This window comes from Clytia hemisphaerica, unplaced genomic scaffold, assembly GCF_902728285.1.
Source record: "Clytia hemisphaerica strain Z4C2 unplaced genomic scaffold, Clytia hemisphaerica genome assembly, whole genome shotgun sequence".
Lineage (NCBI taxonomy): Eukaryota > Metazoa > Cnidaria > Hydrozoa > Leptothecata > Clytiidae > Clytia > Clytia hemisphaerica.
In genome coordinates, this window is record NW_027103806.1 from 129,083 (window position 1) to 157,043 (window position 27,961).

Below are 27,961 nucleotides of genomic sequence, written 5' to 3' on the forward strand. Positions count from 1 at the left end.
CTAGTCATAGGAATTAGCAAAATATATCAGTAATATGCTTCTATTTTGCCTTTTATCCACCCAAGTAATCGTCGTTCTACTCCAAATAATAATGGAAGGATTTCCGTATTAAAGGGGATTTAAAAGCAGGGTAAGGAAAATTCTGGAAAAGGAGGCTATGACTTTCGCGGGGAGGTAATTATCGCTGCCTTAGATTTATCCAATATATCATACATAAGTTTTTGACTACTAAATTGAAGAATTACATCTTTGTAAGACCCTTGTTTAACATTTAACATTATATTTTGTCTTTTATTTTACAGGGGAATTAATAAATAAGAAAGAAAAGAACAAAAAATTCATCAAAATTGAAACTGAGTAACGGCTCAATACAGATGCATACAAAGAAGATATTAGAAATATTTTAATGGATTTGCTCTTACTAAATAAATAATACTTCATCCAGCTTCATCTTCCAATTGGATGAATATAACCTGGACTGTACCAAAATTCATTCAAACAATTGTAAACAAGGCAAAATGAAGAGTTATATTTCTAAAATTTTTTATTTGATGGTAGCCATAACAACAGGAGTGGTTGCACTCACTATGTTATTTGGAATCAACTTGATTATCAAAGTAATTCCCAATCATTTGCCTATCCAGAACTTCGATTTAGAGCAAGCCTCGACAAAAGCTATTCGCTTCATTTGTGTATGGAGTACATAAATTTTTGTCGAATTTCAAATGTCTCATTATTGTGTTCAAAGAAAACGACAAATTTTGACTTTGATTTTACTTTCTAGGCTGTGAAATGCTGGCCTTGTTTCACGAGATATACCCGAAAGCTATGGTTTGTAATTTGTTCTTCTATTTTAAAGAAAAACTGCTAAATAAAAAAGATAACAACAAAAAACTACTGGAAATGGAAACTACTGGCTTAAATTTTAAAACTAAAGTATACAAGAAATCAAGTGAATCGACTATCCATAAAATCTTTGAACAAAGTAACAATCAACCGATGACATATCATGATGTTTTAACAAGACTCTCTACCAATCAAGAATTCCGTCAATTTTTCTCATCGAATATGACAGAACTAATGGCTACAGAGAAAGCTTATTTCTGGGAATGTACCCCTACATCACAATCAACCATCAAATCAATGGATTTCACTTTCATTTTAAACCCATCAAAACAACTTGAAAGAATGTCGTGCGACCGGGCTTCTTTTAAAGAACATTTTGATAAACAAGACACTGAACACTGGACCTCAATCAATTTTCATAACTTGGGCCGCGACGCTGTCCTCGTTGCGCCAGTACCCATGCATGGCACTGAATGGTACACACACTTAGCATCTTTCCAAAGAGCTGCAAGTGAAGATGAAAAATCAAATTTCTGGGAAATTGTCGGCCAAAGTATGCTTGAACGTGTTACGGAAACAAAGGATCCAGTATGGCTCTCTACGAGTGGTTTAGGCGTTGGTTGGTTACATGTTCGTATAGACAAGCGCCCGAAGTATTACACTTTTGAGCCGTTCCGCAGATTTCCAGTCGCAGGCGATTCTTATCTTTGACAGAAGGGTATGTCGGTTTTAATTCTTTACTCCAAACAAATTTTAGCCTGAGCTTTGTTAAGAAATAAGACACGAAACTTGGTAGGACTTTTGTACCAAAAAAGTTTGTTTATACAGTAAGAAAAATGTTTTTCTTTTCCTCTTTCTAACCATCTTGCTTCACATCCATGTGAACTCAATGCGAAAAAGCTGGTGAATTAAAATTGATGATTAAGCACTCAAAACCTTTAAAAAATAGAATTCAATTTTGTTTCATTTTTCTGAAAACCTCCGTTAAATTCTCCATTGACGACTTTAACCACGTCAACAAAATTGCCACACAGATGGCGCTAACACACTGTGGAAAAGAAAGAAAGGCGAACACCCATTATAAAACGATGATGTCAATTAAAACATTTCTTTCTTTGATACCAACACATAATAATCAAAATTTCAAAGCCACACCTTAATTCCTTGAAAATCTTTAAGGGTGGAACAAAAAAATTACTTAAAGGGGTGTCGGCAGCATTGACCCATTCGGGTTTGTTTTTAACAGTGCTAAAATTCTCGAAAAATTTCCCAGTGAATAATACCAATTTCAAATTAGTAATTATCAATAAGTTTCAAACCATCGATTATTCCGGTGATCAAAGTTCTTCCGTCTCAGACGGATTTCCGTCTCACAGAAATTTTTGTCAAAGTCGTCAAAGTTTTCCGCCTCAGCTAGAAATGGTTATTTAGCAAGAAATAGTGGTTTTTGATAGATATTTATTTTCGCTGTATGATAGGCATTCTAAGAACATTCTGAATTGTTTTAATTAACAAATTTTAGTGCCTTTCTAGCCAATCTGGGGGGTAAAAAATCTGAAATATTATGCTGGGGCCTGCGGGTGTCACTGTATACCAAAATATCTCTATCAAGAATTTTTTCGTCTCACAGAAAAGAAATGCTTTGACCACTGTACTTGATTTTCGTGATGAAATGTTCCTAGATAAGATAAGATAGATGAGTCAAATATTGTAATTATTGCTCGGGCTATAATATAATTTTTAATGAGTACTAAGACTTTAGTTGTTTTTAAGGGGAGATTTTCTGTCTTTCAATTTGATGGACGGTTTTAGTAATTTTGCGCACTTTAAAAATTTATTATAATAAGCTGATAGGCATAGCTCGGGCATGGTCGAGTTTCTTCTATAATACGAAACAAGTCAATACATTTCGACTATTTGATATGACTGTATTCTTGCTTTTTCGTTGTGATTATTTTTTCTTATAAAGGTTTTATATACTACAATTTGTTTTGATGGTAAAATTTTGGGCTTATTGAGGGGAGAAAAAGAAAAACTTCGATTAAGCCTTCAAAATTAAAAAAGGACCTTCCCTATTTCCTCTTGTTATTTTCCATTTAAATTTTTAGATTTGAGTGAGAATCTTTATTTAGAATATCAAAATTGATGGCTGACTTAATTTGAAGTTTATATAAAAGGAAATGTGAAAATATTTTTACACACAAATTCGGCTTTTCTGGGAATTCTTCGCTTTTGGTCAAATTTTTATGACCATGAGGATTTTTTTCTTCAGTTAAGCTTGATTTCCATTCGTTCAGTTTATCGACCAAGTTCTCCAAACAAACTCAGGTAACTAACACGAGTGTCATGGTGGCAGGGTGCATGGGAACCCTCGTTAGTACAGTTAGTTCTCCCTTCGGTCGCTTGTTCTCTTTTTAACATTTTTTTTATAACAACAAACTGTATAAGAACACAAGACTTCTAGGACCAAAATATTAAAAACATGTTAAGAACATTTTAAGGCTTTGCAAAGTCTAAAACATCCAATCCTTTAGGAGGATGCACAAAAATGCTCACAAAATGGTGAAAATAAGAAACCTCAAAAAGTTAAGAACATCCGAAGGATTCAAAAGATTTTTGATATTCTTATAAAAAAGCGTTTACGGTCTAACGAGAGACGTCAATCCGTCACTGAATCACTTTTCGTTCTTCGAGGTCTACAGAATTCTACCGTACATAACAATCCAAAAGTTCGCTCAACAATCAAAGGCGCAAAAATGACAAAAATTCGGATAGTGCTGCGGTACAGCACAATTTTTTTGCACAATCCTATCAGTTTTTGAAAAACGTCCGTTTTGAAGATTTGCCTCGTTACGTTAAAGGATTTGGTTGCTATATCAATTTTCTTTATTTGACTTACAGTGGACTTAGGAAAGGAGTTATTCATGAATAAAGCTTGAATTCCCTCTTTTCCCATAAAGGTTTGGTTGATTTTATATTCTTTTGTTATTCAAGCCTTTGGTCAATGAGAGAGGCAAAGTAGAGAAAAACAGGTATGTAGACGGACGGATTAAAGATATCTTCAATTTTGTACCGGATTTTGGGGTTAGCAGTTTTGCCTGTAACGGTAGTCATTTATTTATATAGAAATTTTGCCAGGTCTGACTGGCGAGGTCATTCTTAAAAAAGTTACAAAATCCTATCTATTCTTGAATTAACCATTGCTAACCAGTTTGCGCCTTACGAAAGATGCAGATGGATTCGGTTGAGGGTTGACCTCCCAACTACTATAATTTAGAATTTGTTTTCATTTGTGAGTTGTGTTTTGAGACACCGGATTAACCTATCAATGACGTCACGATGCGTCGGATTTTAAGAAAGTAGACGTTATCCTGTAATCTTTTGCAATCTAGACATATTATGATTAGAAAATGAATTTACCTTAAAAGTTTTAAACTAACAGATGGTTTTATTATAAAAACCATTAAAATTCTCTATTTAAAAGTTTCGTGAACCTCAGGTTTAAATGCTCTTCAATTGTTCTTAATATGCGTTACTTCATTGACTTAATGGTTTAAAAGGTGCTGGAATTTAGCATTTGTTCTTGTTTATTCTTGGGTTGTTCTTAAATTTTTCTTAGTTTCTCGCAAAACTTGAGTCTTCTGTATGTGTTCTTATAAAAATTTTCTTATAAGAAAACGCGTGTACTATTGTGAAATAAATCACCTGACTTATGCTGGAGTCTACAATCTGATTCCTGCATCCCCGGATATTCATTAGTGGTGCAAATTGATTTGTTTAGTATATTGCAATAGTGAGGAATCTAACCTCGTATAAGCGAATTATACCAAATTATCCTGCTATCGTACTTCTCTTGTGACATCTTGCTATGTTATCCTCTTTTTTAAAGGCTATACAGTTGATAACGATCCTCGTAATGAAATTTTGTAGTCATTCGTCTAATAGATGTTTAGCTTATTCTTAACTCTATCCATTGCAGTTAACAGGGATAATTATATATAACCCTGTGCGCTAACCCTTTTGAATTTAGATCTGCTGTTTCAAAAAAAATGTCACTCAGCACTTTCTATACATTGTTCTTGAAGGCAAAAAGTATATTTAAAAGTAATACCTTGTCGAAAAATAATTTTGAATGGGATCATTATTTTTATCTTTTTTCCTTCAAGGGCAATGTACCAACCGCCATTTTTTTGGATAAAAACTTTAGACAGTTGACTCTCTCTAATTCGATCTAGAAGAGACCAAAAATTTGTTTCGAATCGAAGAAAGACTCGGTAAAGAGATTCGAATAAGAGTTTGATTTGATTTACTTGATTAAGTGGTACCGTTGCTAGCTATGTAACAACTTAAAAGAGGGGACAAAGCGATAACAATTGCTAAAGTATCTGAAATGATCCCGTATTTAGCGTCAGATTTGGCCGCGTAACCGTTTTTTTCTCAGATGGGTTTTCCATTCGCAATAACCCTCCTTTCTCTTGAAGAAAATGGCGAATTGATCTCTAACAGTAAGGTCCAAAGCAAAGCGAAACCAGTCAAAAATCTGTTTAGAAGCAGTTTCGTTTCCTCAAGTTTATCGCTTCATAGTACACTCTGTGCGCATTGTCTGCCTGATAAAAAAATTACAAAAACCTCTGCGATTAATAAATAGCAACACACCTGTCATTGTCTCCCTCTGTCACCAACACTTTATCGCAGCGATCGGTTTGAAAAATCTTAAATGAGAAAAGACGATGACAACAGACCCTCTACGGCAATTAATTTTGAAATAAGCCGTAGATACTGGGTTTTTGTACCGACATTTTCTGACAGGCTTGAGTATCAATTTATGTCAAATATCTGTTTCCATCGATGTTTCAAAGTGACTGCTTAAGATGTTTGGCATCATACGATCCAGGTAAACTCGCACCCAAACCTCTTTTATAATAAAATAATAATAATAATATTGTTTTACAAATTCGCAGGCCACCGTGCGGACACACGGGCCTCTATGAATCGCTCATACATTTTGGGTTAATTATTTACATTGTTAATATAGACAGGTATGCAACAATAGTGACACTTTCAATCATATTCAAACTTTTTAGCTTCCCAGGCCACACTAAGGGTCTCTTTAAATTCTTCCACTGAGGATGAGTTGACTACTTTTGAAGGCAAACTATTCCACTGCTTAAAGCCCCGCTTTTGAAAGTCTTTTTGTCAGAAAAAGTCAATACAAAGATCTGGGGCCACTTGAAACATTTTTCATCAAATAGAAATATTTGAATAGTGAAAAAGTTTGGGCCCAAAGACAAAAAATGTTTCAAAAAATTTATGACAAAAACAGTTGCAGAAAACAACAATAGAAAGATTTGAGTTTTTGTTTTGACATGTGACATTTGTTTTGAATTTGTATAATGCTGCATCAAGCTTATTTTCAAATTTCGTAGCTATTTTTATGCCTCTTTGAAGTTCGCTCGTCTCAGACAGATCGACCTTCAAAGTTTTGTTCAAATATGGTATTTTCACCGTCTTTTTTCAAAACTCATCAAAATTCGAAGAATCTGGGAGTATTTGTGGTTAAAAATGGAAATGAAGTAATTATTTGTATTTTGAACAGTGATTGAAATATCAGATGTAAAGCTTCCTGGCAGCCAGATGCACGAAAAACGAAAACAAAAAAATCATCAGTAATGACAGATTGAATGAGGCCTAATTTTCTTTCTTTCAATATGTCTTTTGTTTTCCATTTTTTTTATTTTCAAAAACTTTGGTATATTTAAGAAAAATAACTTGTCTTTGAGGTTTAAGAGGTATATTTCGTAAAGTTATTCCCGTAATCTTTTTTTTTTTGAAGGAGAAAGTAACAATTATTATTTACCCTTTTTTGTTCGTTTCTCTTAGGCGGTTACTTGTGAAAGTAGACTTTATAGTGAAGAACCTGCGAGTTTGTTGTCTGTTGTACACACTGGGTTATGTCCGAGCCAGAGATAAGTTCGGCCTTCATTCAACATCATGTTTTCTTTAGGTTATGGTTTCTTTTCTTTCATTGAATATGCGCTGAGTAGAGTGGCAATTTATCATCAAAGGGTTATATTCGGCCAACGATACTCACGATATTCGATGATTTGTAGTGATTTGTATCGATGAAAAATTATATTGATAAAACTTATATGCAGTCTTTCCCCGCTTCCCTGGGATTTTCAAGCCCAAACAATTTTCAATTTTCAATTTTCAATTTTCAATTTACCAAATTTCCAATTTTCGGTACACCACGCGACTATTCCTCTCTGATATGAGATTTGTCAGCCATGAGAATATTAGACAATCGGCGATAATGTGGCTGCAGTAATGATCATATCGGTGTTGTTCGAATAGTACCATTAGAAATGTTCTGCAAAATAATAAATAATGAGTACAGTATTCACAGTTTTGTCTTGTTTTAACACATCAAACCAACCTAACTAAAATCCTTTTATTCAATTTATATTTACATGTAGAGATTTAGTAGGTTGTTAAACAGGATGCTTTTTCCAATGGAGTTTCTAAGTAAAGATTTTCCCTTTTCCGATTCTGCTCAAAGTTATTTTTCCAATGAAGTAAATCTTATATTCTCAATTTTTTTGTATCGACTGAAACAATCCTAGAAACAGTCTTATGGTCCTTTCGAGTACCTTCAAGAACTTACGATTGGCAATACTTGTTTCTAAAGGTATAATTTTGATTACATTTGAACCTGAAACTATATATATAACTACTCTACCTTGGGGCTATGACCGCTAAATCATGTCGGAGTTGCTGACTGTATGGTAGACCTAGGCTTCTGCTCATTTTTCAACAAAAAAGTTTCATATAGGAAGTCTGCGAATAAGACTATGGTGGACCGGAACTTTTTCATTCAAAGCAGTAAACAAGATTCGCACAAGTGCGACTAAATATTTCCCCTTACACTTGCAGATGGACTGCCTGATCGAAAAAAAAAACGTTTCAACTTGAGGCCGTCCAGGCTTGCGCACCGCACTGGGCTCGACTTCAGTAACTTTCGAATTATTTATTATTTAAAGGTCTGATTGTAGCAGTTTAAGATTTTGAAAAAATGAAAACTCGACCCCAGGCCCAAAAATCAAAATTTTCAAAAAAGAAATATGGTTTGTCTCTTAGCCAATCAGATTGCTTATATTTTTCAAGTTCAGGAAAGGAAAACAAAATTCGAGTTATGGAGCCAAAAAAGGGGAACATTCGATATATGGAGGTTTTTTTATAAGAGTTTATTAGGAAATTTTCATGCTGCCAACGAATTTGTTCGAGTTAAGGAGACGTTCGAGTAATAGAGGTTCGAGTTATGGAGACTCTACTGTATTTAAAAAAGTAAGCTCATCTCCAGGATAAGATGATAAAAACTTCGGGCATTACGATACGCTTATAAAAAAGTGTAGGCTAAAAAAATAGAAAAAAGGGCTCGGTACTGAAAGGGTTAACAGCATACACTCTTTTTTTATAAGAACAATCAGGGTTAGACTGAAACAATAGGTCTATTATTCTAGACAATAGAAGTCAGCCAAAAAGCGAACGAAAACGAACAGGGGGAGGGGGCCAGAAATGGATTGGATTACCTTCATGTTTGTATTTATGTGGAAGTTTGTTGATATATGAATCTCTTGACACCAATCTAATCCACAAAAGAGGAGATGCTTTATTCTATCGACCTCTTTGTCGAGAATATATGTCAACCTGAAATATCGGACAATAGTTTTTCTATCGACTTCCTCGTCGAGAGTGTAAATAATCAATCTGCTCAACAAGCAGACAAGGTTTGTTTTATCGACCTCTTTGTCGAGAATGTAAACCAATCTGCTCAAGCAGACAAGGTTTATATTTTTGCCGTGTACCTCTTTAGTGATCAAGCACTGTTGTTTACTCACACTGTTGGTGATCAATGCTTCCTTAATCACCAGCACACTGTATGGCACTTTTAGTAGAAAAAAAAATAAAAAAAATAAAGAATATTGCATCCAAAAACTTCAAAAATCCTTACGAAAAAGATCGCTGAAAGTCGCTTGTAAGCTGTCTGACTGTCTGAAAAATAACCAGAGAGAAAGTTTCCAATTCAGTCGAGGTGACAACCAAAACAGTCCAGAACATGCACCACATGGTGAGTTAAATTTCCTCAATAAAAATCGCACATTGATTAATCCTGACTAAAGGTTTTACACTATAGACAAGAGTTCCGCCTCGCTGCACAAATGCCTTGCTGCCCAAATCGATCGGGAGAGGCGTGGGCGTTATTAAAGGCGCAAAAAGAGCGTAAGTAGCCGAGGATCGGAGAAATGCCTTTTTAACTAATATTTCCCCTTATAGCGGGGAAATATTCAGAAACAATCAAGCGAAAACTCCTACATACTTGAATGGTTTTCAAAGCAATCAAACACTGTTAATCATGCAATACTTATTTTGATGAATGAAATTCTCAGGTGTTTAACGATGATTACGAGGAAACATCCAATTAGCGTAATACGGTATCTAAATAGAATGTAATCTGATTTTGGGGTATCTATTACCCCAGTTTTTATCAAACCGTATTGTTACCTATTATTGCGTCTTATATGATTTGATTAATCTCATCCCTTTGATGCTTCAAGCTTAGACTACTCATTAACATCTGCTGATTTTTGTCGATAAGTGCAAAAAATTTTGGAACTAGAATGATGATTGGCCATTTTCTTTTTCTTTGGGATGTGTAAAAGTGGGGGTTCCATTGATATTTAAATGATCAACCAAGCTTGTTGACTATGAGATATACAGTGGAGGATCCAGAACTCAAACACGCACTGGAATCGCAAATTTGTTGGTTGGAGTTATGGAAATTGCCAGTTATGGAGTAAGGTTTATAAGGCATTGTTAGCTGAAGAGACTATTAGACTTTGTTCGAGATTCGAGATAAGGAGACATGCAAGTTGTAAAGGTTCGGATTAAAGACAGATTCCACTGTACTAGACCTTTCTGCAGAATCTTTCATTTCGTCTTCGAGGGAAAACAAATATTAAACGTGAGAAACACTCTGTTTTGCAGTACTGAAAGCCATAGGCGGTTTTAGACCCTGTCAAATTTAAGACAATAGAGCAAGTGGAGTTTTTTTACATTGATAGTTTGTTTTTTGGTTGCAGAAAAATCATTTATAGTGGTGCAGTGACTTGCTACATGATGAACAACCTGTACACAGCGACAAATCTGATGGAGGGGGCTTAAAATTCATGACGACAGTGATAGCATTACATATTACCGGTATCCAGTTCAAAAGTAGTACGAGGTGAAGTGCGCCCTTTAACCTTGATGAGGGATTTCTTGAATAATTTACTTAAGAAGGCTTTTTGAAGACACTCTGACGGTTTGTTTATTTTCTTTTGATGAATGTAACGATGGAAGCTTCTTGCTATAGAAATAGTAACTATGATGATTTGAGTGACATTTGTCATGCTTCAATGTTGAGGTACATAGTATTAAAATTGAACAAACTTTATGTGTAGAAAACATAACTAAACAAGTACAAGGATTAGTAGACTTTTCAACTGATGTAGGGGAAGAGAGATGAAAAGGTTGTCAGGGGGCTTTGGAAGAGTATGAAAAGACTTTTTTTAGGGAATGAATGAAATTTGGGCGAGGATTGCTGATTGTTGAATGAGTTGATAATAGACGATATCGGCTTTACCGAATTCTCCCCGAATGATTACCCATGATGCATTGCGCAAAAAAATTCACGGACGATAACCCAAACCCTAACAATGCATCATGGGTAATCATTCGGGGAGAATTCAGAAAGCCGATATCGTCTATTACATAATGCCCTGTCGTTTACTGCCTATTCCCAGGTCCTTGTATCTACGGTAACTTGTTCTGAAGTTTAAAATCGGAACCCTCACAGTTTAGGAAACTAAAAACCCTATTTAAATGGGCTTCGCATCTTTGGGTCGTCCCTTACCTTGCCTACCAGGGTCTATGACAACCAATCATATTTGATTATAAAATGTTTATCATGTTTGATTGGTATTTGGTATGCTTGTCATAATACGTTGAAAACATATTTGTCATATTTTGAGAATGAAGACCTTTTTAAAAGTTAGTGTAGACGTGCTTTTTATATGGTTGAATAGCAAGGCTTTATTGATGCCATGTCTATGAAGTACAACCTCTTAAACAGTGATAATTGTTCAAATGAAGAAAGGTATGTTTATGATAAACAAGATGCTATCCCTGACTTATACCGAGTTTATGTATATGTGTTTTTCTGCGACGGAGACGGTAAGGTTCTAATTTCACTAGATCCTGATCAGCTGAGGACGATAGTAAATCAGTACTTTAACCGTCCTAGATTTTGCGGGTCAAAACTGCGGGTTGTTTCAAATCGCTTTAGTTATTTTACCATCCTCAAAAGTGCAAATACATGAACCCGCTAATATAGAGGAAAGCAACCACCAAAATGATTCGGTGTTGACAGTGGTTACGTAATTGTTGAGTAATTATCCCATTATTATCACCTTGGAAAATTACACTATGGCCCTTTTAATCGTTGATTACTCATTAATTAATCGACATTAAAGGGTTCAGGGGTGCTCAAGAATAGAAGCCGCGCATCTTTTTACATGGTGTCTAGTTTGCATGCATCCTTGAAAATTTTATTTGTTAACAGGGATGCGAATCAAACTGGTGGAAATCGAATTTTACCAAGCAAGTTCTTTGTGGTGTAAGCCTTTTTTATTTAACAGCTCACCAAGATTGAATGAAAATTAAAGACCGTGTCTATCACCGAAAATTTGATTAATAACGTCAATAATTCCCACCTCAAAATACTTGCTTAGGAAAACGTTGCTAGATCAGCGTGATTTTTGAGGTCGATCTGCATTTTTTTTACCAAACAAATCAGAGGGATTTTGGCAACTTGTAAGATGATGTTGTACTCGATGCAAAATGCAAATTAACTAATTGCTGGTCATGGAACATTTTTAAAATTTTGAATATGCAGTTTGGATTTTGTCTCAACCAGGGGCAACTGTATATTTTTTTTGTTTAATGATGATGTTTTCATGGGACATTGTATATATTTCACCTCCAATCTTCTTTCGAACGGACTCGTCGTCTTTTTTTGCCCTGTGCCACTCTGCTTCGCCCTTTGATGACATCAGAGATGACGTACATACCTCTCGCTCATACAATAACAATCTTTTCGGGGGGCAGTGGGGCTAAAAAAATGCCAAAATTAGAGAACAGTCAAGCTTCAACTAAAATTTACTGGTTATCATAAAAAACAGTGTACTGCTTGTCTAGTGACAGTATTAAGTTTCTTTAGCCCTGAGCCTATGCTCCAAATCTAGCTTTATGTCGCGACGCATCTTTCTCCAGTCTAGTTTTAATTACCAGTTGAACATTCTTTCCTATTCAAAAGTTTGTTTTTCCTATCACTGGATATATTACATCAATTGTCGAAGTTTTCCTGTTTAATTAGTGGTTATGTGGCGACATATTTAAATCATCGAGCAATTAATTAAAACTGGGCTGCGTGTTTTACATATTAGTCTGGCTGAAATAGGATTTGACCTTGAAAAAATTTCCGCACTAGGTTTCTTGGTACCGTTAGAAGCGCAATTTTATGTAGATTAACATACTCAGAGCCTCACGATGAGGCCCTTGGGCAAAAAAATTTATGAAATCAAACCTGAGGGGTACTTTTTTGCCCAAAATGTCCGGAATTCGAATTTTCGTAACAAAGTTGACCTATACGTCATGAACTTTTAAGACCTAAAAAACTGCTTTTATTAAATCTTAAATAGAATTTATGAATTGCATTGAAATGAGGACTTCCTAAAAATATAAAAAATCGGGTTTTTCGGGAAAAACGGGCCATAAAAATCGGAAAATCGGGGAAAACTGCTGAGAAAACCTCAATGAATATTGAAAATATGACAAACTAACGCTTATTAATAACATGACAGGTTGACAAATCTAATTCTAAACTTCTGAAAGCCAAAATAATGGTAAGGATCTAGCTCTTCTGGAAAATCGGATTTTTAAAATCGGAAAATCGGGAAAATGTTACAAAACTTAACTTCTCTTTTAGAATTTCACAAAAGTATTTCAGAAAGTGTTAGATATAAAATGGTCACAACTTTAAGTAAAGTAACGTTAAAAAGTTATGAAATAGGTTTTCGGGGAAAAACGGGCTCACATAATCGGGAAATTGAGAAATATAAGATATTGTTAAATTATGCTTTAAAATTTCATGAGATTTCTCAATGTTTTGAGTTTTTGAACTTTGCTCTTTGAAGGCCAGGGATTAAAAAAGCTTCGCGAATCTAGTCGGTAAGTTCGGGCAATGGTCCGATGATAACGTCGATCACGATTTTTGCACAATTGACGGAAAGAGAACACTTCATGAGGTGGGACTCGTTTTTTCATCTACACCATAAAACAATGCTACACGATTAAAGTTCAACGTTCTCCCCGAAGGGATATCATATATGATAGTATATTTCACGTCCTTCACTTCCATCCGATGCTCCAACCAAGCTGGCCCGGGTATATGAGCAAAGTCTGCACTGGCACCTACCCTGGTCAATCTTCAGTATCGCTGCTCCCGATCATCGACTTAAACCCGAATGATATGACATGTGCCTACTCAACGCTCGTGTTTGTAAAATCTCAATCGGAATTCTCAGGCATCAACACCCCTGTGATTACGTTTGATCAACCCTTGTGGTTTAAAGCGTATGAAATAATCAAAGAAAAGTCGTTAAACATGGTATGTATGCTTGGTGGTTTCCATTTGCTAATGAGCTTTATGGGTAGTATCGGATCGTTAATGAAAGCAAGTGGCTTGGAGGAATCGATGGAGCAGATTTATGCAAAGAACACTGTTCCACACATCACAAGTGAGCACTGAGGGCACATTTTCTAGTTGAATCTGCTCTTGTTTGCAAATTGGTGTCACCACTTGTTGGTTCTGATGATGAGGCTGTAGAAATCGAAGATCTGACAACCGATCTGAGCGTGATTGCCAATGCTGTTGATCCCACCATTGATTTGGACATGAGCAGATATCCAAACTTCTGGAACTTCTAGAAGATTACAAAGATGATCTGAAAACATGCTCACGTACCGCGAAATTATGGTTGTAATATCTAGATTACAAGGAAGTTGTCAAGGATTTCATTAGATCCGAAAAGACAGGAGATTGGAAGCTTTACCTTTTCTCGGATGATCGACCTGTTTGCAGCAACCGCTCACATCCACTACGCTAAGAACGCCAGGCTACACCTCCAAAATATACTCAAGACAACTCACCCTTGGGTTTACAAGCAGTTTTCAAATGGTTACCACACTGTGAGACGAAGCGATAGATTTTGGGCTGGTTTATGGTCGGATTTCATCATCAAGCAGGTAATGATGCAATTCATCAAAAGCAATGGAGGCCTCACTTGTAGTAGGGGAATCACCGCATCAACACGTCAACTTTGGATTGGAAGATTTCATTGATCTGCCGACATCCACAACGCTATGTCAAAACGAGCGAGCAACATTTGTCAATCTTTCGTTGAGCAGAATGAAGCGTGACGATAAAGATTTCGCTACCGTGAAGGATTGGTTTGGCAACCACAAACCGTTCGACAAAACAGAGCCTGAATTGAAGAGTCTCTCGAGTGAACTGATCGCTGAGCCAGAGATTAACTGTGATGTCGCCGAAGACGTTGAAGCAAGACGACGTTGTGTTCGGGGAGGTCAGGATTCGACAGAAGGAGAAATCAAAAACCTTCGAAGACATGCTTTCAGCAATCAAGATTAGAGACAGCAAAAAGTCCAACAATATTGTTTAGTCGACTAACTGCTCTTGGCAACTTCACTGAGGATGTTGGTGAAAATTTCTGTCCTGACCTAACCCCGAACCTATATCATTATTCAAGCTTGGAATGATGCGAAAACCTCAAAAGTCAAACCTTCGTAACCACTTCATCACAAAGCAAACGCATGCAAGCAAATGCTTGCCAGCTAGAATCTCACCGATGGCGGTGCATTGCTACACAAAGTCTCGTGGCCGAAAACAACATATTCAGCGGTGATCGACGAGTATGTCAACTTCCTCAAGAATAACTTCAAGTGTTTTTTCTACTGTCGTCATTGTTTTCGATGGAAATGAGGATGAAATGTCAACAAAAGGACAAGAACACGATCGACGATCGGGGAAAGCATCAGCTTCTGTTTCCATCTCACTAGATGGTAAAGTGACTACCAACAGAGAATTGTTCTTATTTAACCATCTAACAAAGTTCAGTTGATCAAAATGCTTTCGTCTGCTTTCAAAAAGCAAGGATTCCTGACAGACCACATTGACGCTGATGCAGATGTGTTGATTGTGGAAAAAAGACTATCCTATGCCAAAGCAGGAAGAAACGCTGTAATAACAGCAGACGACACCGATATTTTCATCCTGATGTTGTACCATTGGAAGGTGGGGATGGGAGAAATGTTCTTCAGCACTGACAAGATAGGCGACCAGAAGAATAAAGAGAAAGTAAAGCCCAAGCTGTTTTACTGGAAAATCAGTCAAATTTCAGCTTTTTACTCATGTATATATGGTCTGGATGTGATACAACTTCTGCCATACATCAAAAAGGTATATAGTTCTTTTTAATAAAATTACATTCTGATTATTTTAGAATGATTTTTTTAAATTTAGCAGCTGATGATGGTGATTCTATAACATAGCTTTTGCCAGGAAATGTACCTTCACCGTTAAGCACTTTTAAAAAACAACAGGTTTTTGTTTCTTTAGGGAAAACAAAGATTTTGACAACTTTGAAGTCGGAACCCGTCCGTGAATTAACTCAAACTTATGTTCGTACCGTCGCAATGGGCTTTATTGTGTTGCTGCATGTGGTGGGTGTCATGGTGAAGGGTGTAAAAACTCAGAAGCTCCACCACCCAATTCAGATACTGTTATGAAACTGAGGAGCCCTTGATGAGTGAGAGGAATATCTTTAACATTCTGGAAACACTTGTTTAGATTTTCTAATAGATTTTATGAGAAATCTCATGAATTTTTAAAGCATAATTTAACATATTCTTACATTTCTCAATTTCCCGATTCTGTGTGCCCGATTTCCCGATTATGTGAGCCCGTTTTCCCCGAAAACCTATTTCATAACTTTTTAACGTTACTTTACTTAAAGTTGTGACCATTTTATATCTAACACTTTCTGAAATACTTTTGTGAAATTCTAAAAGAGAAGTTAAGTTTTGTAACATTTTCCCGATTTTCCGATTTTAAAAATCCGATTTTCCAGAAGAGCTAGATCCTTACCATTATTTTGGCTTTCAGAAGTTTAGAATTAGATTTGTCAACCTGTCATGTTATTAATAAGCGTTAGTTTGTCATATTTTCAATATTCATTGAGGTTTTCTAAGCAGTTTTCCCCGATTTTCCGATTTTTATGGCCCGTTTTTCCCGAAAAACCCGATTTTTTATATTTTTAGGAAGTCCTTATTTCAATGCAATTCATAAATTCTAATTAAGATTTAATAAAAGCAGTTTTTTAGGTCTTAAAAGTTCATGACGTATAGGTCAACTTTGTTACGAAAATTCGAATTCCGGGCATTTTGGGCAAAAAAGTACCCCCCAGGTATGTTTTCACAAAATTTTTTGCCCAAGGGCCTCATCGTGAGGCTCTGAGTATGTTAATCTACATAAAATTGCGCTTCTAACGGTACCAAGAAACCTAGTGCGGAAATTTTTTCAAGGTTGACCCCTTTTATTTCATAAATCAGCCAGACTATATATGTTACTAAATGAACAGTAGTTAGAATTCGACTTTCTGCTTTGCTGGATTTTTTTAATGTTGAAATCGCTTGTCAGAGAAGGTAGAGTAACAAAAAAAACATTTTGTAAAATTTCGAGAAATCTCAGTGAAGCATAACAGATGGCTAGAAGGCAATTTCCTACGTAGGTTTAGTATAGTAGAAATAAAGCAAAAAAGTAATGGAGGGAACAATCTTAGTGTTAATTTTTGTGCTAAAAACTTTTCATTTGAGTTGATTTTTGTTTTGAGAGTTTTTTGAGCAGTTCCTTAACAATTCCTAGTTTTTCGGACCACTTTGAGCCTCAAGCTCCTTATAAACGTGTTCTTTATAAAAAAACGTGTAAATTGTTTTCTGGGGATTCTATAAGGCCGGAACACCGGATTCTTCCAGTCGTTTATACAAACTAAATCCTGTAACATCGTTACAAGCATTATAAACGAGTCCAGTCTAACGTAAGTTGCACAAGAAATGCCAGATTTGAAAATTGTTCTTGCTGGGCCGTTGATTTTTTTGAATTTTCGTAAATTGAAATTTGATTTTGAATTTTCATTACTGTACTTTTGATGGTTTTGATCATGAAATTTATCATCAGATTTCAAAAGAAGGAGTGTTAACAAGAAGTAACATTTCGTAACTTTGCAGAATACCATAAATTTTCGAAAGACATCACCATATGGCGATTTTTTCCTTTCTAAAAGTAAGACAAAAATAAACTTTGGTGGTTATAGAAGACAATGATTTTATTTCTGCATTTTATTATCGAAAGATTTTTTCAAGTTCACGACTCGGGATAAGAAACAACATTTTGAAATATTGACAGAAGAACTATTAAGAAGCACTAAAGTTCAAATTTTACTTTTTCTTATAAAAAAGATCATTAAGTCAGAATGGGTGTGGCTGATGCTCTTTTGTTTGGAGATTGTGAGATACTAACAGCTTTTTCAATGTTTTGTAAATAAAAATGGACCTAGTGTTACGAAAATTTGATGTGCTACAATACACGTTTTCATTCGTATTTCATTCGAGCCCTTTAATCACTTTATAAACATAGACCAACATTTGGATTTTAGAATTCAAACCCACTCTCGGAGGTAACTGCTTGAACTATGGTTTGTCTCGGTGAAAACATTTCAAATAGTGAAAGTTTGGGGTTCGGAATTCGGAACAGCTCGAGTATCCAGAAGTCTCATAAATCTTCAGTACCTCTCTCTATTCCAAGTGAGGATGATGTGAGCTCAATGTAATTTTCTGACGGGGATGAAATTGCAGGGTTTTTTTTTGTCTGGGGCGATTTTGACTCATTTTTCAATTTGGTATATTTAGAAAAGTTCCATTGGGTCTCTAATTCATGTTTATGTTCGACTCTCACACCTTATCACAAACAATAAGTGTATAGTCTCATTCGAACTTCTATAATCCGAATCATTCTGTAATTCGAACTAAAACTTTGGTCCCCTCAGCTGAAATTAGTTTCTCTAATCCTAATCTGAAGAAAGTTCCCTTGAAGCTCGAATTATAGAGAGATGAATTACATGGTTTTACCTCATTTTGAACGGCATTGACTGATTTTTCATGTCGGTAGGCAGAAGATTCCATCATCGTGCCACGCCTCTAATTTTCGCGTTTGTAGCCTTTTTTACGCTAATTTTACAGCCGATTAACGGTCAGTTCATTTATTATTGAATCATTGCCTGCAAGTGCGGCCTGCAAGATTTCTTGTGATATGATATTGCAATAAGTATATATGTGGAATGTTGTCTATTTTTACATTGTTTAATTAATTGATACAATGCAATTATCGAACAATTTTGGAAAAGTTTATGACGTAGGGTGTTCTTTTTATTGTTTTACTTCTACTTTCCCTTTCCTAGTTTCGTGTCGTTGTTGCTTCTTTCGGACAAAAATATTTTTGCCGCAGACAATAATTAAGGTAAGTGTTAGACTGGAGTCGTTCATAATGCGTGTAATACGTAGCATAGGCGCTACATGTTTTTTTTTATAAGCATAACACTTATAAGCATATGAAGGCTCAGATTTGCAGAATTCCTAAGCATAACATAGGCATATATGTCAGCCTGAAATTGTCATTTCATCTGTTTAAAAAGGTTTGGTAGAGGTCAAGTAAAAAAAGACATTCCACGGCTAGCTACATTCCATTGCTCTCAAAACCTGAACAAATGCTTACAAAATTTCTGAAAATTCACTGAAAACTTGGCTCGGGGTGAATCATAAGCATGATTTATAAGCATATAATAAGCATAATCTATGTCTGAATGCTTTGAGAACTTAAGCATACACGAGCCTGACCAAGGGGCATACACTTGCTTATAAAAAAAACATGTATATGATAATACGATTATTGTTACGGGATTTAGTTCTTACAAACGACTGGAAGAATCCGGTATTCCGGCCTTATAGAACCCCCGGCTAGCTACGCAGTAACTTGTGTCGCGAGAAAACAAAGGGTTTTTTCTGAAAACTAAAGAAAGCAACTAAAATTTGTTCCCTCAATTACTTTTTGCTTTATTTCTACCATGTCTGAATTAGTCGTCTAGCTTGCTAGACTACGTAAGTGTAGGATTAATCATTTCGATACACGTTTTTTTTATAAGAACAAACTATATAACAACACGAGGCTTTGATGGCTGAAATGTTAGGAACAAGTTAAGAACATTCATTTTAAGGCTTTGCAGACTCTGAAATGGCCAATAATTTACAAAAATACTCACAAGATGTTGAAAATAAGAACATGTTAAGAACATTTTCAGGCTTAAAACTCGAAAAGTTAAGAAGATCCTAAGGCTTCAGAAATTTTAGATGTTCTTATATAAAAAACGTGTAGATCACAACGATCATAATATTCTCTGCTTTTTTCACAGGGGACGAATAAGCTTCAACAATTTTTGATTTACTTTTTACTACGTTGCCTTCCCTGTGAATAGAATCTTTAAGGTCTGTATAATCTTTATCCAGACCTGCTGTTATTTAAGGAATTTTTTCCGAATTTTTGTTTATATTTTCAAAATCTTCACAAGTCCTTCAACTTGTTTTTTTTTCACCGTTGTATCGTAGTGGTTCATTGGTATTATATTATACGTCTGCCAGGAAGTTCAAGCCAAAAATCTTGAACTATTTCTCTCTTAGAGAGAAATATTGAGATCTCTAAGATATCTTTTTGCCATATTTTGGTCGAATTTCAATAAATTTTCCCGAGATCGTAAGAGATTTCTTGATTTTCTCAATTTTGAGACGCTCAAGAGATTAGGAGGGATTTTTTTGGTTTAAAGCTCAAAAGGATAGAAAGTAATCTCCAACATCTGTTCCCAAAAGAAAAAATGGAACATTATGATCTATGACGTGGGTGACGTGTTTTATTGGGGAAATTGGGTGGGCTTCAATTTCCAATCCAAGAGCTTCCTTTCTAGCTTGACGGGCCTGAAAACCGTACCGCGCTCATGAAAACAAGTTCGATCTTTTTCCATGCTACCTAATCTAATCCTTCCAAGGCCCTCAAAAATATCAAAAAAAGGGGAAAAGCCATTGAATTATTTTATGGGCACGATTTAGTCTGGGATACTTGTTATGGGCTAAAATCTAATGAACAAGAAAAACCCTTCTGATGTTTTGAAAGATTATGCATGGGATATTTCATAATGAATTTCCCAAGGAAGGCTTCGAAGCGCAAAGAGAAGCTACAATTTCTCTAAAATAAGTAATCGCATGTACTAAAATATCTATATATGGTTTTTAAGCAAAAATATAAAAATTCATTTTCCTCTTTTCGACGGAAAAAATACCGAGAAAGTTTCGGTGGTTACCAAAAAATATTATTTCCTCTACGTCAATCAAGTGAATGAAATCTTTTTGTCCCAAGTCCTTAAAATACAATGTTTTATACTTTTAAATGGGAAGATTTCGGTCATTCTGAAATAGTGTTTTACACAGTTACATACTTAGGGTGTTGATCAATGAGTCTTTATGCTTGTATATTTAGTTAGTTGACTTTCACTAATTCGAACTCGAACGAGATATCTTCTTTAGTCGAACACGTTTTTTTATAAGAATATAAAAAAAGTTCGGTTCATGGCGTTCTAAATTCAATTTTCTATAGTTTATTTTTTTAAATAAAGTGTTCAGATTTCATTGTACTTAGGATATCGTAGTGAAAATAACAGAAATGATGAACTAACTTATTCCTAAAGTCTATTCACGATAAGTGTGCACTCTTTTTTCATTTACCTATAACTTTTGAAGGAATTCTTCAATCTTTATAAATTTGGTATCATTGGAAAGATATTAGTGAGTGGAACAATTTGAAATAAAAAAAACTTTAAGAAGATTATTAAAATGAAGATGAAAATGAAGAAGAAAAAAATGAAGATCTTGTAGAAAAGTGCTATAACTATCATTTTCACTGAAGTGAATCTTTAATCATCGAACGTCATCACTGTGAAAAAAATTATCAAAAATATTTATTCAGTCAAAAGATATCAAACAAAGTTATAAGCTGATTGACGTCTAAAAACGCTGTTTTCTGCAGTTTTTTGCTGTTTTTTGGGGTCAATCACTTATTAACTTTGTATCTTACCTTTATATTGAATAAATATTTTAATGAAATTTCTTCACAGTGATGATCTCCTAAGATCAAAGAACCTCTCCAGTGAAAATGAAAGTTATAGCACTTTTCTACAAGATCTTCATTTTTTTCTTCTTCTTTTTCATCTTCATTTTTAGAATTTTTTTAAAAATTTTTTTATTTCAAATTGTTCCACTCACTAATATCTTTCCAATGATACCAAATTTATAAAGATTGAAGAATTCCTTCAAAAGTTATAGGTAAAAGAAAAAAGAGTGCACACTTATCGTGAATAGACTTTAAATCATATTGTCTAGATAAACATTTTCCGTAGCTATCTCTCTGAAAGATTTGAAGTTTCATCATAAAACCTTGAGTTTTTTTCTTTCTTTTGACGTCAACACTGCAATGACATCATTAATTAGGTCCACAGGATTTTGACGTCAAAGCACGCTTGCCAGGCCTTGAATTTAGAACGCCATGGTTCGGTTACATTTGGATGTTCTTAACTTTTTGAGTTTTATGTCTAAAAAATATTCTTAACATGTTCTTAATTTCGTCAATTTTTTTAGTGTCTTTGGCCGTTTTCCTAGGAAATTGAGTGCTTTAAAGTCCGCTACATGTTTTTTTTTTTATAAGCAAGTGTATGCCCCTTGGTCAGGCTCGTGTATGCTTAAGTTCTCCAAGCATCCAGGCATAGTTTATGCTTATTATATGCTTAAGAATTATGCTTATGATTCACCCCAAACCAAGTTTTTTAATGAAATTTCAGAAATTTTGTAAAAAAATTGTTCAGATTTTGGGAGCAGTGGAATGTAGCTAGCCATGGAATGTCTTATTTTTTACTTGACCTCTACCAAACCAGATAAAAATGAAACAAAAACAGATAAAAATGACCACTTGAAAAATATTTTAGGCTGACATATATGCTCATGTTATGCTTAGGAATTCTGCAAATCTGAGCCTTCATATGCTTATAAGCGTTATGCTTATAAAAAAAAAAACATGTAGGTCTTAAAATGTTCTTAACTTGTTCTTAATATTTTGACCATCAAAGTCTTATGATCTTATATAGTTTGTTCTTATAAAAAAGTGTATTATTAGATTAGCGAGAGGTTGTAATACACAGGTTGCAAAACTAAAGTCGAAGACAAATCACGCTTTTACTCGAAATTTTTATGTGCTTGTTTATGTTACATGACATTTATTTCTGATTGGTTCGAATTTATTGACACTAATAAAGTTATCAGCTGCAAATTGTATAGCAAGTAAAAAACATGGGAATAAAATCCCGTGAACTTTTTCGAGTAATCACATGTTTTGACGACATTGATATAATTTTGCAACCCGTGTATTAAAGGGCGTATTTTCAGAGGTTTTCTCTTTGGCGGTATTTGATTAATACTTCAAATTATCAAGAGTCAACTGTATTCGTAAACTGTTAAAAGATAATTACTTTGTCATAAAAGTCTGCTCTCCTACACAAATGTTGCGCCCCTCCTGCCTACGCTACTGATTAGTATATCATATATCGACTTATTTCCAGATTTATGAGAACGCAGAAAATATTTTCCTGCAGTCTACTGTCAACCACATGTAGCCCAGAATTTCGGTGATAACCTGAGATCAGATCGTGATTGTTTTCCGCTCATCACACTGAAGTTTTAAAAGAATTGGTGAAAGCGAACGATCTAACAACAACAGAATTACGTGTTTAATAATAGGGCACCGTTTTTAAAAATTTGTCTTTACCATAAAATCAGCAATATTATCTTTCACAGTTTTTTAGTATTAGAAAAAATGACGATTTTGGACACACAATTTGTTCCTAATGTTCAGAAAGAATCTTTCCATTTTCGTGATCTTGGAACCCTTTCACGGATCTCATTGATTCTTTACCTAATAACCTAGCCCCTAGGGCCGATTCCCCTCGTTTAAAATCAATCTAAAATAAATCTGATTGGATAGCTTTACACATAGCCCTGGGCATGAAGTTGATGTAAAATATATCCGCTTTTCCCTCTTTGTTTTGCTTTTATGTGTATGTGCCTACCACAAAATTTTCTATTTGAGATCAGAAGAAAACGCATGGAATGAAAACAAATATACGAAATGTGTAAAATATGTTTTGAACTTTGGTGGTGGTTCTTTATGATAGTGTAGTTACACGTCAGCTTTTTTCGTTCGTTCGTTCGTTCGTTCGTTCGTTCGTTCGTTCGTTCGTTCGTTCGTTCGTTCGTTCGTTCGTTCGTTCGTTCGTTCGTTCGTTCGTTCGTTCGTTCGTTCGTTCGTTCGTTCGTTCGTTCGTTCGTTCGTTCGTTCGTTCGTTCGTTCGTTCGTTCGTTCGTTCGTTCGTTCGTTCGTTCGTTCGTTCGTTCGTTCGTTCGTTCGTTCGTTCGTTCGTTCGTTCGTTCGTTCGTTCGTTCGTTCGTTCGTTCGTTCGTTCGTTCGTTCGTTCTTTTAGTCTGTTGTAGATATTACAGAAAAAACATCCCTGTCTCAGTGACCCGGTAAAGTTTTGAAATCCATCTGGGTAGCTATTAGAAAGAAACATTTTACCGGGTTTGAATTTGAGATATATTAAAAAAACTCACTGGAATGAAAACTTTTGACTTAATTTCACCGGGTAGGGCTAGCGAGTCTGGTTTTTCTAGAATATTTTCTTTTTCGATTTTGACCTAGTTGACCTAATTGATACGATCATTGACCAGGACAAGGTAGACTGGAGTCGTTTATAATGCGTGTAATACAGTAGTATAGGCGTTATATGATAATATGATTATTGTTACGGGATTTAGTTTGTAGTACCCAAAAACTTGCGTAGCAAGTAAGCAAAGGGTTTTTCTGAGGAAAAAAAAGATTCCCTCCATTACTATTTGCTTTATTTCTACTAAGTCTGAATTAGTCGTCTAGCTTGCTAGACTAGGAACAAGGTCATAAATTTCTCAGTTTTGATTGGGGTAGAGAGTTTTATTTAATTATGACCGGGTTATTCGGTTGCTCTGATACAGAGGTGTCAATAACACTGTTCAGGCTATTGAGTTTTAAGCCTTTAGGGCTAGATAGCAAAATTTAACCTTTTATAAGTAAGAAAAGGTGAAGCTTTAATAGTGATAATAGGAGGCTTCATTTCCTAGTTAAGACTTTTCACTCCATTCCTTCGGGCTTCAAATTCAATGGTTCAGGCTTCTTTAAAGCCTCCGTCACGTCTGCCTTAACCAATTATTGGGGGTGTAGCTGCTCCTGACCAAAAATGCTACTCCTTTACCATTTCGCTTCTCTTCTTTTCAGATGAAATTAATTCAATTAATTTTGGGCTTGATGTCAACGGTTGTGATCCATGGTTATACGATAAAAGGTATGACAATCTTCTTCCACTTTAATGTTTGCCTTTCTTTGATCTTAAAAGCTGATAAAAAAGGAAGCAATTCGCCCAGGTATATTTTAAATCGCAAACTGAATTTTTTGTTCAACAACTTTATGTGATTTTATTCATCCTCCTCCAAAATTAAAACTGATTCCACGAAAAGCGTTTAATTTGCTTTCAAACATGTTTTTCTTTCAGGTCACCAACCAACAGAGAAAACAAACAAGAAAAATGAAGAAGAAAAGGAAAATAATTCTCACGAAAAACAATATTCAAATATCCTTATCAAGCAAAATGAGGATCTAGGTAACGAAACAAAAATTCTATTACCATCGGCCCTCTCAAATCACTTTCCGCTATACAATGTTTTGGAGGCAATAATTGGACTTTTCAACCTGTCAACATTATTGGAGGGGAGGGGAATGCTATTGCATTGATTAAACTATGGCAAACTATAAAGTGTCATAATTATAGAAGCCAAGAACTGAATCTCCCAGGTAGGATTTGAAGCCGTTGAATCCTTGTTGAGGAGTTGCGCGGTCTGCGTGGATTGCACACAAATGCCGGATTAAATTTGTTTTGCCAGATTTTCAAAAATGTACCGCCACTCGAAAACAAAGAAATCGTTAGATTCAATCCGTCATAAAACATACGGCGCACATTTTAAATGCTTCACTTATTCTTGCCTGAGAAAGGTTAAAGATTCGCTTCTAGCCTTTTCGGGCTTCTATTTCATCGCTACCAGTACCACTCTGCTGAAAATGGCCAAAAATCTAAGCAACTTGGCCTACCAGTCGCAGCGTACAAAAATTATGCGTAGGTCAGAACTTCCACAAATCAGGACGGAATCTTTAAAACTGTAGAAGTGGAAACCCTAAAAGTGGAATCCAGCTTCAGTATGATGTTATATTGATGGAAGTCTTAATTTCTGGCCAAAAATATGGCACTGTGAAGCTATGAATAAGAAGGATTTTTCCTGCATCTTTGAAAACTGACCGCTACAGAAACTTCAATTTTCAATTTTCTTTTCATCGCAGTGGTTCAGCTGTTGGAGATTTTGAAGAAATACAAAAAATCGAAAGAAGATTCAACATTATCAACGAGATTTACAAAGACCAATATAAACAGCCAAAGTCGTGGTGAGTTTTTTCTTAGTTCACAACCACATAACTGTCCAAGGACGTGTTTTTTACTTTACTGCAATGATTTTAAAGCTGCCAACTGGGAAACTTTAGACTTAAAATTCTTGAAAAATCTGATGTACTTTTTGTACGTTCGAAAAGATATTTTCAAAAGCTTTAGAAATAGCGGTAATTATTGGCATTGTGAAATTTTTATTGAATTTTTTGGTTCGTCATTTTTTTAGAACATAATGATGACAATATTGAAAGTGATGAAATAGTGAAAAAATTTTTTGGTACCGGCTGGCGAAATTGCCCTGGAAAAAGAGAGGTTCAAATAAATCGAGTGAAGACAGCTTCAAAACCAGCGAAAAATAACAATGAGCTTTCGAGGAAAAACATGCTTTGTAAATGTAAGTGCTCTAAAAAAGCCAAATTCGTATACAGTCCCCTTGTTCGCTTTTTTATGATTCTGTAAGCGCCGAAGATTTAAAAAATGGCGCAAGTGGCTCTTGTGTTGACCAAATTTTCATATTTACTTATATCAACCGTAAAGAGATCTGGTTCGATTTCGGTAAGGGTGCTTTTACCTGTAAATCTTCGAACGCAGATTTGACACTGGTAAATTCTTGATAAGTGTTACTTAACCGTGTCCGGACTACTCCCCCCCCATCGGTATTAAAGAGGCCCTGATGACAGCATATATATTCAACAAGTTTTCGTATTATAATTTAAAAGTTTTACTCATAACTTAAAAAGAGACATAGAATTTAAGTAAGACAGCAGTTTTAGGCTTGATAAGTGTTACCCACATCGTGTCCGGAAGAGGCCCTGACTGTTTAAATTCAACGGATTTTCGTTGAATTAATTAATATAATTTGCAAGTTTTACTTATAACTCTTATGACTTAAAAAGAGACAATAAGGCTTTAACGTTTGATAGAATTCGAAATACCAAATAGGTAGACAGCGGTTTTGGAATGGTAGTAATACATTTAAAAGTGGAATCGTCAAATGTAAAAAATCCAAAAAAATCGGAAATGAAAAGGGCAAAAGAAAAACAAAGACTTGTTGAAGAAAAACATTAGGCTTTTTTTAAGAAAATAATTGACAGCCTGAGTTTAAAGGGACATTACAGTAGTAAAATGTAAACATCGCGCGAACCACGTGTCATTTTAAAAAGAACAATTCAAATCACTTCTCCAAAACAAACTTGTAAAACAATTGAACAATCAAAATTAGCCATATTTGGTTTAATTTTTTATTTTGACATGTGACATTTGTTTTGATTTTGTATCCGCTGCATACAGTTTGTTTACAAATTTCGCAAGTACTGTTATGTCCCTTTAAGAAAACTCTTAGATTCAGTTTAGTGCTATTCCCTCAAACACGTTCATTTTCTTATCTTTTAGTGAGAAGGTTTTTACAACTGGCAAAGATATACATGGAACTGAATTCGTTATGGAAAATCAAAGCGCCCGATGAAGCAAGGAGGGACATATTTTGATTTTTGTAAAAACATTTTACTAAGGTTTATATTTGTGAATTACTTTCATAGTTAATTATCATATTTATTTAACGAATGTTCATACGTCATAACACCTACCTCATGATATTTCAGTTAAAAAATCCGTCGAAAAAACACGTCAAAATAATGGTTTCAAAAGCGTCACTATCGAAAACACCATTCGACGTCACACAAAATATGTTTTGTTATAATTTGGACGTTCCTAAACTCACCCGAGTAACCCATTCTTACCATGAAAAGCATTCATTCCTTTCCTCGGTATCATTGGTGTCATCCTAAGGTTTCTAATGACCAGTGGCGTGGTGGGAAAATTTTTCTGGGGTGGCCAAGCAGAATTTGGCGCCCTTTTTGGAGATTTTTTTTGTTTTCGGCGCCCTCTCTCTATATACATTTAGTAGAAGAGTGTGCGAGCGAAGCGAGCCAGTGAAATTTTGAGGTGATAAGGGGCGCGATTTTTGGTTTTTCAGTTGCCAATCTTTTGATGGGGGCGTCTGGAAAATCCTTCTTGGCGCCCCTTCTCAAAAGGGCTCCGCTGGTGGGGCCTAATGACACCTATTTTCCTAATGGGATTTATATGTGGTGAAAGAAGATTTATCAGGAAGAAATTCTTTAAGATGTAAAGTAAGCTGTATATATATTTTAACAATTTAGATAATTTTAATTTACTAATAAAAGTATATCTTCATAAAACATCCGCTTGTCAAC

At 35.1% G+C, this 27,961-nt stretch overlaps 1 protein-coding gene across 2 annotated transcripts; it reads left to right on the forward strand.

Moving 5' to 3' along the window:
• Positions 1 to 108: 108 nt before the first annotated feature.
• LOC136806410 (uncharacterized) lies at positions 109 to 27,946 on the forward strand. Of its 2 annotated transcripts, XR_010846563.1 has the most exons (7): positions 109 to 617; positions 785 to 1,564; positions 24,533 to 24,599; positions 24,807 to 24,914; positions 25,646 to 25,747; positions 25,975 to 26,142; positions 27,141 to 27,946. XR_010846563.1 is itself a non-coding variant. In XM_067062976.1 (6 exons), exons 2-6 carry the CDS (start codon positions 24,533 to 24,535, stop codon positions 27,233 to 27,235), a joined length of 540 nt encoding a protein of 179 aa, XP_066919077.1. In that variant the 5' UTR covers positions 114 to 1,564; the 3' UTR covers positions 27,236 to 27,946. The 2 variants fall into 2 exon arrangements, 1 of the variants encoding a protein (XP_066919077.1); XM_067062976.1 differs by having other exon boundaries at positions 114 to 1,564.
• Positions 27,947 to 27,961: the final 15 nt, after the last annotated feature.